The sequence below is a fragment of the Nothobranchius furzeri genome, chromosome 16, assembly GCF_043380555.1.
Source record: "Nothobranchius furzeri strain GRZ-AD chromosome 16, NfurGRZ-RIMD1, whole genome shotgun sequence".
Classification (NCBI taxonomy): Eukaryota; Metazoa; Chordata; class Actinopteri; order Cyprinodontiformes; family Nothobranchiidae; genus Nothobranchius; species Nothobranchius furzeri.
This window is the reverse complement of record NC_091756.1, coordinates 29441711-29451900: the sequence shown is the minus strand read 5'-3', so window position 1 is coordinate 29451900 and position 10190 is coordinate 29441711. Positions and strand designations below refer to the sequence as shown.

General features: G+C 39.7%; 2 protein-coding genes across 3 annotated transcripts in view; one reads left to right on the top strand and one right to left on the bottom strand.

The window, feature by feature from the left end:
- Nucleotides 1-9062, bottom strand: tmem130 (transmembrane protein 130). The gene is made up of 9 exons (XM_015963555.2): nt 8923-9062; nt 5432-5476; nt 5277-5359; nt 5016-5187; nt 4789-4934; nt 2693-2777; nt 2342-2541; nt 404-510; nt 1-271 (listed from the first exon to the last, which is right to left on the bottom strand). The coding sequence occupies exons 2-9, from the start codon at nt 5437-5439 to the stop codon at nt 146-148; spliced, it is 927 nt and encodes a 308-aa protein (XP_015819041.1). The 5' UTR covers nt 5440-5476; nt 8923-9062; the 3' UTR covers nt 1-145.
- The window catches only part of baiap2l1a (BAR/IMD domain containing adaptor protein 2 like 1a), a 30973-nt gene continuing 29721 nt past the window's right edge, over nt 8939-10190 (top strand). For both annotated transcript variants that reach the window (XM_015963557.3, XM_015963556.3), the window contains exon 1: nt 8939-9216. In XM_015963557.3, the coding sequence (XP_015819043.1) occupies nt 9166-9216 (51 nt within the window). In that variant the 5' untranslated portion in view covers nt 8939-9165. The remainder of the gene's footprint in view (nt 9217-10190) is intronic.

The following is a 10190-nucleotide window of genomic DNA, read 5'->3' as shown; positions in this document are numbered from 1 at the left end:
GAGCTTACATGCAACTTTATTAATGCTAAGAGCAGTTTGGCTGGTCAGATTAGCTTCAGATAAACACTTTTAGATAAGGATAGCAAAGATATGCCTCTTTCATTTGATTAATAGCATGGACCGGCATGGTGATGGTTTTAATGCACTACTTGGCCTTGTGCTGCAAGATGAGAGGCTCTTTCTCTCCTTTCTCCACAGTGGACAAGTTTAAACGGTTTTGAGTGTGACCTCCACTGTCCTTCAGGAACATGGCGTTACTGGAAGCAGGAACCTGCAATGTGAAGAAATCAGTGAGCAGTGCTGTTAAACAAAAGACAGGCTGATGTATTTTGAAGCCGTTTTTAAACATTTTAACAACACAAGTCTCAGTGGTACAAAATAACAAATATGGACTCCAGTGTACCTGTGATTTATTTTGGCGACGAGTACGGCAGCCAACGACCATGATGAAGGCGAGGGTTGCCACCAGAATGGCAGCACAGGAAAGGACGAAGAACAGCGGGGTTCTATCTGCACATGACAGAGGGCAGCAATGTGAAACCATTTGAACTGGGGTTCTTTTCTACGTCTCACTGTCCGAACCTACGGAGGCTCAAAGAGTTCAGTGAAATACAACATCTAAAACACATCTAAAAAAGCTACAAATGGGGTAAAGTATCTGTATTTGTATAGCACCTTCTAAGGGTTCTAGACCCCCCCACCCCACCCCCCAAGGCGCTTCACAACACAATCTGTCATTCACCCATTCACACACACATTCACACGCTGGTGGGGATGAGCCATGATGTAGCCAGAGCTGCCCTGGGGCACACTGACAGAGGTAATAATAAAAGAGAAGTAAAACTCAACATAATACCATAAAACATACTCTGTGACCAAGTACAACCCTGTATGGCAAACAGAAGTTATGTTGACACCTTAGCTGCACCACAAACACAAGTAAACCCAACATAAGAGCATTTGGGTTCAGGTCGTTGGACCAACACCACCACTGCGGCTACATGGTCTCCTCTGGGCCACCGTGTCATCACATGCTAACTTGTCCTTTATGCCAACTCTCTTTGTTTTCTTTCATGTCATCTTTACCGGGACGCACTGGAAGAAGACATCTTCTATCTCAGTGGGAACTTCTTGGAGATTCAAACAAACAATCAAATCAGTCACTTATGATCTATCTCTGTGATATTAATTTTTTTACCTTCCCGGAAACTCACTTTAGAATATCTTAACTCTGTCTTTGATGTGTGGCTTTCATCTTTGTGGCGTGAACAACCGTGATGGTAGGTGTCCAGGTCACATGAACAGAGGAACTATTCTGACTCAGGTAGACCAACCTGTCCTCAGCTGACCCCGAGCATAAGGAGTGGGCATTAGAATTGCTGATTGTTCAACTATTGGATCACAGCTTTAAATAGATCACAATAAATGCAAATCAATTAAGGATGGTGGACATGTGAGGAGTTGTCAGCTCACTCTCTGATTCACGTGGCTTTTTCTTGTTCTCTATGCAGCTAATGAAGGAAGGAACATAGTTTGCTTAATCTGGAACGCCTAATGATGACACAGCAGAACTTCAGGACCCTTCTGGGTTATGGAAACACATCTATATGGTTACTGCTTTGTGATTATCACATTAAAATAGGGTAGAAGCAGATAAAGCTTTCACAATGTTCACTAAAGTTTTTACCTTCGTCGTTTCAATGACTGAATGAAACACATCAATCTGTATTTAATGGCTCATTTAAAAATAATATCTACACGTACCTTTCACTGTTGAATTGGAACTTCACCAAGGTGACTAATACTCATGTGTTTGCGTTTCAGTCTCTTGCCTTATTATTGAGTCAGTTTGACTTTTCTTTTCTCTCTCACAGCTCGTTAACCCCGTTTCTTTCTCTCCTAATGGATGAAGTCCTGATCCCTGCTGTTGGTTTTGATAGACAGTGTTTATCTTTGCTAATTTAACACATCCTTGTGCATTCATAAGCAACCCATTGTAAAACTAATAAAGCTCTTAAGATGAAACGCTGCTGATGTGGGTCGATGTGTTGGATTTACTTAAACACAAAACCTCAGGTGTGGTGTGTAATTTCATGACAATGCATTTTTCTTGTTATTTAAGAGGAATGTTGACACAGTGGTTCTTTATAAAACTATTTATGTCTATTGTGAGATTCACATGTCGATCATCCCTGGCGTCGAACTCAAGTACATACAACTGAAACAGAAGAGGACTGAGACTACAACCCTGTGGAACTCCATAGTTGCTCTAATTATGTTCTTTTGCTGTATGTGTCAGCCTCTGTGTGTCTGGGTGTGTTCAGAAGTGTGGGTCTCTTACTCCTCCCGACATTAAGACTGAAGGAAGTCCTCAGCTTGCTGACATTGTTGCTAACACTGATGTCCAGACAGTGGGCCCCAGTAGTGGTGAAAGTGTGATTCACGTGTAAAGTTTTTCCATACATCATGGTCAGAGTGCAGCCCATCGTCGTGTCAGGGTCACAGTGTGTGAGAATGTGCCAGCATGCCCACATCGGAGGACTTTAGACACAAAAAGAAAATATCAGTTTATTCTGAAATGCTCTAAAACAAATAAATATTTTTTAAAAAACACGATGTCATTTGTAGTCTATTACAACTTAGTCGTATTGAGCTTTAGTTTCTTTTTCTTTTATTGCCAACTGCAGCTTACCTTCCATCAACATCCAGAGTCAAACTGGTGTTGTGAGACATTCTATATTCAGCAGGCCCCTTCAGTTGAATGTTTTTGATGGCATCTGCAAGTAAACATCGATTATTGGTCAATTTAGCATTTAAATGCGTTAAAATGACTAATTCTATTCTGACATAAAGTAATATATTAAAGATGCTATAGAACATTTGGAAGACAAATTTGCAAAGGTGTGACCAAGTCACTGCTTTGCAAGTCACAAGTAAGTCACAAGTCTTTCCAGTCAAGTCTCGAGTCAAGTCCAAGTCAAAGACAATCAAGTCCAAGTCAAGTCCAAAGTCAATGATGTGGAAGTCCAAGTCAAGTCCAAGTCCTTAATTTTGACTTTTCAAGTCATATTAAAGTCAGCTGTCACAATGGTAATAAATAAATTCCAGAGATAAAGCTTCTTAAAGCTTCATTTGCTCAAACAAGCAGAAAGTGCAACTGAAACTGATTATAAACAAAGTGCTGCTGCATTTACCAGTAAATCAAACCCAGAACCAAGAATGATTTGTGATTTTTGTCCATGTCGTGTCACTTTTGTGCTAAAATATCAAATATGCTCCAATCACCAAGCCAACAGATGCAAGTCGATTCAAGTTGCAAGTCATTGGCGTTCAAGTCCGAGTCAAGTCATAAGTCTTAATAGATTTTATCAAGTCAAGTCAGAAGTCATTAAAATATTGACTCGAGTCTAACTCAAGTCCAAGTCATGTGACTCGAGTCCACACCTCTGCAAATTAGCTTATGTGGCAAGGTGGAGAAACGAGTCCTGGGTGAGAGTCACACGCACTAACCAGTCAGCCAAAGGGACATCCCCATGGCCAAGTAGCCAGGGCGCATGATCAATCGGGATACAGTGACAGGATGCTCACACTGTCACACTTGAAACATTTTTTCATGCCTCTTGTCAAAGTTCTAACATGGTATAGCTATAAATATATTGTGGAGATTAAACATTTACTTATTAAATTAATAAATTGGTTCTCTTGCATTTGTCTAAAACCTCTGTCAATAGCATGTTTCTGACAATTCGGTTGTCGGTTTCACTGGATTGCCAAATTGCCGCACTTCCCTGGGTCCTCCATTCATTACACACTCACGTATTTAGCAACAGAACACCACTGGTGTGAGAGGTTCTCCGCTCAATAACATCAAAGATGGAGAAACAGCCGGCTGCTAGTATTTCAACTTTAGGACAAACTACCAGAGTCCCTCAAAGAAAAACACCATTTGAGTCACGGACAACAAAAGACGTTTGGATCTAAAAAAAACGGTGACAGGTGTTTAGCGCTATCTCATTTCTTCCAGCATCATGGGTTTCCGGTTCTGGCAGAAGCATCTCAAGGAACACACTCAAGGAGAGGGTTTGGTGTTCCGTGACCATGTTTGCGTTCTGTAGATTCGCTATAACAGCTTTAATAAATGCTTATAAGGGTAAACAATTAAGCAGTTGACTGAACGATATGTATTTCTAACACTTTGTGGATTATTGTCTCAAAATCAAACCATTTCTGGCCCAGTTGGAGTTTCAGGATTAATACCTTTGTCATAAACCTGCCATATCCAGTCCTCTACTGCCCTCAGGTGGAGGATGTAAAGGTGCTAAGGGCCAGTTTTAACTCCATAATACAATAAAAAGATGATCCTAAAGCAGTTTTAGTATAGATCTTATTGAGTTCAACTAGGTTTAGGGACTGGGTTAAATAAACGATGTATTATAGGATTTTAAAGGGTTAAATTGCTTAAACGAACTATTTTACAGCGAGTTACATGATCAACGTAATTTATTAAGGACATACAAGATCTGTAATACTAGCTAATGTTTTCCTAATTTATTTTAGATCCTAGACATTTTTGATCACTTAAACAGTAAAGTATATTTCCTCACGTTACAGTATGGTTCTTCCACCTATCTTCTCTGTATTTCGTGTGGATTTTCTTGGATTTATAGACAACAGCGGGCGGGATCTTCACAGTTTTGTTTGAAACTCTGACATTGTCATGATTTTTACTTATTATGATGCAATGCCAAAAATAGCATTTGCAGCATACGTAATCATACATAAACTAACCAAGCACTTGCACATCCAGGGAGTAGACGCCGGTGACTGGAGACGTGTATTTGGGCTCGTTTGCTCCTACTTTCAGCTGCAGTGTGTAGTTGCCTGGTTTGGAGTACTGATAGCGAACGACCGGGTCGGCCCCTTCTATCACTTCTCTGCATGAAAGAAAGAAAAGTTTACTGTAAGGCTTGATGAATGCACACTTTGTTAAATTTTTACCAACTCCAGTCTTGTACCCATTGCCAAGGTCCCAGGTGTAAGTGAATCCTGCAGAACTGAGATTCTTCTGCGGATCCACCAGCTCAAACACGGTCTCTGTAGGGACATCAGCGGCCAGTTCTCCCGTGTTTCTCACATAGGTGGTGTTTCCCTCTGTTTGATAGAAAACCAGCTTCCCAGCAACATTTTCTGGTGTGAAAACAAAGATTTCCTTCTTTTTTTCAGAGAGTTTCACAAAATAATTGCTGATCATGTAAAACAACAGAGCAGGATCTTACCCAAATCAGACACAGAGTCTGTCGTTTTCACCACAACATAGAAAACCAGCAGAAGATGCACTAATATCTGAGTCAGTTGTTTTCTAGAAGCAGAAGTAGAGAAGATTTTAACGAGACAGGCGTTAAAAGGTTTGAGTGGCAGATGTTACGTTTACCTGTCCATGTCTGCTGGACCTCTTCTCCTCTAGAGAATGAGCGAGCTGGTGGAAGCGAGGGATTAAATCAGTCTGGTTTGCTCTGATCTTTCAGAATCAGAGCATGCAAAAGGAAATCCGGAAAGCTTGAAATTGTCACCATGCGTTTCAGTCATGTGGCTGAGGAAGAACAACCAGCCTCTGACAAACGCCCTGGTCACATTCATAACTGATGTCAACAGATTCATCACAGCTGGGTTTTAATGTGTGTTTTCAAAGAAATACAAAAGAAAACCCAGAGCAACACAAGCAGTCTGGTTTTTTAAGGTTTCTTGTTACAGAACTGTGGATAATTCTTACCCATCAAAAACAAACATATATAAAATATTTCAAACAAAAGAAAAATAAAGGAAAATGTTCAAAGTCTCTATAAACACTTTCATCCGGCATCGGACCTAGTGTTTTGTTTATTTAATTTTTAGGGTTGATCATTTCCTATTAACTGGTGACCAGATGATGATTCATCCCGTGGTTAAGGTGGAACGGTGCTGTTTCCTTCTCACATAAATAACAAGTTCAGTCACAAACACCAATGACGCTGTTGTATAATGGTGAGTAGTGACCACCTAGCAGTGCAGCTGACCAATCAGAACAAACTTCTCTTTCATCTGAGGTAATGGTTTAGCTTTTGATTTATTTTGGTATAAAATACTTGATCAAGCTTCATTGTCAAAAATGTCTTATTGTACATAAAACCATCTCAATTGTTCAAGTCCAAGTTTATTTTGACAGTGATGTAAGACTGATAACTTTTCAGCTGCTGGGTTATGTCGCCCTCTTCTGCCATAGAGAGAAATGTTTCCCAGCCTACTGCTGTCATAGGTCAGAGGTCGAAATAACTAGCCTGGCCTGCCAAACTCCTCCTCTGTTTAATTCCCATAAGGAAGCATGGTGGTGGATAGCAAGGCTACAAAATAACCTGCCCAAGCTGAAAAGTAGATATAAAACAAAAAAAGGTTGCAGTTATGACATCTTACACATTTAAGGCAAATGTTTAATAGTTTGTTTTCATTGCACAAGAAGTTGCATGTTATTACTTTAATGTGACCTTGTTAAACTTATTTATTTACATATTTTAGAGGCAAACCATGGACAAAACAGGTCTGACCACTTAGATTTACTCATTTATTTCTAGTCTAATAAATAAAACACAATGTAAAAACTTCTAATTTGTGCTGAAAATATCTTGAAATGTTCGATAATAAATGGGACTATATTATTATACTTTGCTTTTTTCAGAGTTCCCATGCTGTCCTCCAGCTACTTATTCGCACATATTTTAATGTTTTAAATATTATAATAATTTTACACATTAATATTACATAGATACAATAGTCGCCTTTAAAGCTTCTTTCCGGAGTATTTCTCTTATCCAATGGCACCATCTAGTGGCTGACAAGCATATTACACAAAAAGTCTATTCCTCTGTTTGTTCAAGATGGCGATTTCACGTTTCTGTTTATAAATGTGCTTCTGTAGCCGACAAACAGAGCTAAAACACGTTGTCTTACGAGTATTATACTCATGTCATGCTGAGTTCTCATATATTTATATTTTAGAGACTTACTTGTCTGTGAAAAGTTCTTCAACTCTGCATCAGTCGAGGTATTGCTTATTTGAAGCAAGTAAGCGGTTAGTTCTGGTCGGCGCTCAGTGTCCTATTGCACAGAGCGTGGTTAGCAAAAAAAAAAGACGTATTGCTTACATTTTATCATAGTACATGATGAGATAATCACTTTTACGGATTTCAGGAAAATCACACATCATTTTCTGAAAGGGGAAAACTCTCTGGAGAGTGTAACAGCGTCACCACCACCATATTGGGTGGGTCTCCTCACTCTCCAAAGTCAATGCAGAGTGAGCAACTATGCCCGTTTTTGTGCAGCCGACGGTTACAAAAACCAGCATACAATTTAATTTAGTGGGATTACTCGTGACTTTCCTAGACTACCTGTCAGGATTTTATATTAAAATGTATTTTTGTCTATATAGTTTAATTATATTTATATTTTAATTGTCATGCCATAACTTGTGTCTGCTTTTGAGAAAAAGCTTGATAAAATGGGTTTTTTAGTTGGGTAAGTACCTTCCTCGGTAGAAATGAATGCACTGGGGGCGAATGGAGACCCATCTAAAACGGCGGTTTGCCACTACGGCAGCAGTCCACGAGGTTCTGTGGTTTTCCCTAGCTAATTAGTAAAAGTGTGTAGCTACATGACTAATAGTGGCAGAGCAGTATCCTCAGAGTGTTTAAAATAAGATAATTTTTTTAAGCACAGGACATTATACTTTGGGCACATTTTAGTCTAATATGTTTTAGGAAACAAAAGTAGTTTTTAAACAAGAAAACGTTAAAGCAGAGGACAGAATTTCTCCATTTACAGCAGTGGATGTGATATTTTCCTAAAAGAAAAATGACATTTACCACGTCAGATGTGTCGGATGGCATATCAGCTACATATTCCATAACATGGTTAAAAGTTACAGTTGGGAGAATTGGAGTTCTTAGATCCAACTGTCTTTAATGTCTATCCAAAACCTACTGGAAGCAGGGCAATCCAAAAACAGGTGTTCAAGAGATTCATCAAAGGATGTACAAAAGGTGCATGGCGCGAGCTCAAATCTAAATTTTTTTGTAGGAAAACAGCCACTGGATAAGTTTTATTGAGAAATTTAAAATGTGTCTCTTTCACTTTTGGTCAGACTGGTAGTTTAATATATCCTGTAAATGCTTTGACTAAAGCCTCAGATGGAAGTCTCTATTATAATCATGAAATAAATTTGATTTTAGGGTTGCTGTAAAAAGGTTGCATCTTTTGTCATTAAGGTAATTCAATATTTGCAATTTAGACAAGGCTGGGAAAACTTTAGAGTAAATCATGAGGTTTTGGATCAACTGAACCAGAGCAGCAGGGATGGCTTTACAAATCTTGTTATATTTTCTTTTGGGGCAATGTATGTTGAATTTATTTAGAAAAACGTCATGATCCAGAAAAAAGCCATTATTTTTAATTAAATATGCCAATCAGGATTAAATATTGTTTTTTTTTTGTTAACGAGAATAAATCTATTAGTCCATAATAGAGACCCATGTGGTGTGAAATTGTGTGTGAAAATCATTTTCCAAAAGGACAGGATTTGGCCATGAACTTTAGACTCTTTTTACATAGCTTTACGAATATTTCTATCATGTTGTTGTCCTGTTCGTTGTCCTAAAATATCATGCTATGTTCCACTTATTCGAGAGTTCGTAAAATTTACTGTACTGTTTGATATTGACAACAATAAAGATTTATTTAAAAAAAATAATAAATTTGTGGCAGAGCAGCGCCCTCTGCTGGTCAGTAGGGTCCTTACAACGAGAGCCTGCTTGTCAGTGATGCGTCACATCATTTCCCTAGAGTCGCCGTGCGAGCTCCTCATCTCACCTGTTGAGTTTTAACCAGACGCACCTTTGCTTACGTCACTCGCTGCTCCCACCGCTCCACGCGCGTGACACTGAAGTGCACGAGGAAGTGTTTCGGTCTGTGAGTCCGCCGCCACCGGCTGGAGAGGAGAGCGTGTCTCTGCTCGCGCGCACCGAGCTGAGGAGCGGTCAGCAGCAATATTTGCCTCGGACCGAGGAGAACGCCCGGACCTCTTGCTGTTGTGTTTTTCTTTTAGGATTTATACCTCCGAGACGACCTGCCGTCATCATGTCTCGCGCTCCTGACGGTGTGAGCAAGCTCACTGAAAGTACATACAAGGTGTGTGAGAGCTCTTTCTACTAAAAACAAAGAAACAAGACTTAATGGGTGCCAGGAGGATGACTGAAGGTTTTGTGGCGCATTTTTCGTAAATCTTGTGAAGAAAGATGGGCTAAAATTAGTTTTAAATCAAATTAAAACTTTGAAAATGAAAATAACTAATAATTGGGAACTTTAAAAAGACGTGATTTATCGTAGTTTGATTCAACTTTTATCCATCTTTCCTTAAAATATTAGCCAGTTTAGGTCAGAACGCACACAGCTCTGACGTTTAGGCGAGTAAATCCTCTTGTTTAATAGAAAATGCAGAAACTGCTGCTGTCGTGGTTGAACGTGCGCAGTCCTTTTGTCTTATCAACACTAGCGATAGAATCAGTGATGTGTTTGATTGTGTAATCTTTGTTCTGTCACACCTAATCACGTTTACACAGCTGCCTCTCACAGTTGATCACATCTGGACGTGAACAGTGTGGATGGAACTTTACTTGGATCGCTTTTGTTGGAGTTTGGATTGTTTCCTGATTGGATGCGTGACAGAGTCATGCCTGCAGATTTATCTTTCAATCAATCAATCAATCAATCAAGGGGGGGCGTTTTCCTCATTTTTTCCCCTCTGTTCTTTTTAAAATAGCGTCATTGTCCTGGTGCTGAGGGTGTGCTAGGGCGCACGGAGGCACAGGAGAGATGGGTGGGCGGGTGGGAATGGGGGGGGGGGGGGGGTGAAGTTGATTGTTTTTTCAGGAGCCCTGAGGTCCATGCTGCAAATAGCTTCAGGGAGTTGTAGGGAATACGTCAGAGGTCAAGGTAAAGATTAACGGGTTTATTGTTGACTATTTATAGAACAGCTGGAGCTCTAACTCACCCAGACCCCACCCACTAAAATGCCCAGAGGAGTTTTATAATCAAAAGCTTATTTTTGAAAAGAACTTTGAGATGTTTGTAATGAAAGAGAAAGTGACAGATAGAAACTACAG

Excerpts from the sequence above, each read along its gene's own strand:
- tmem130 (XM_015963555.2), bottom strand. Across the intron at positions 511-2,341 it reads CAGTCTTAATGTCGGGAGGA|ATAGAACCCCGCTGTTCTTC; the intron begins GTAAGAGACCCA and ends TGTCATGTGCAG. Across the intron at positions 272-403 it reads GTCGCCAAAATAAATCACAG|GTTCCTGCTTCCAGTAACGC; the intron begins GTACACTGGAGT and ends TTCACATTGCAG.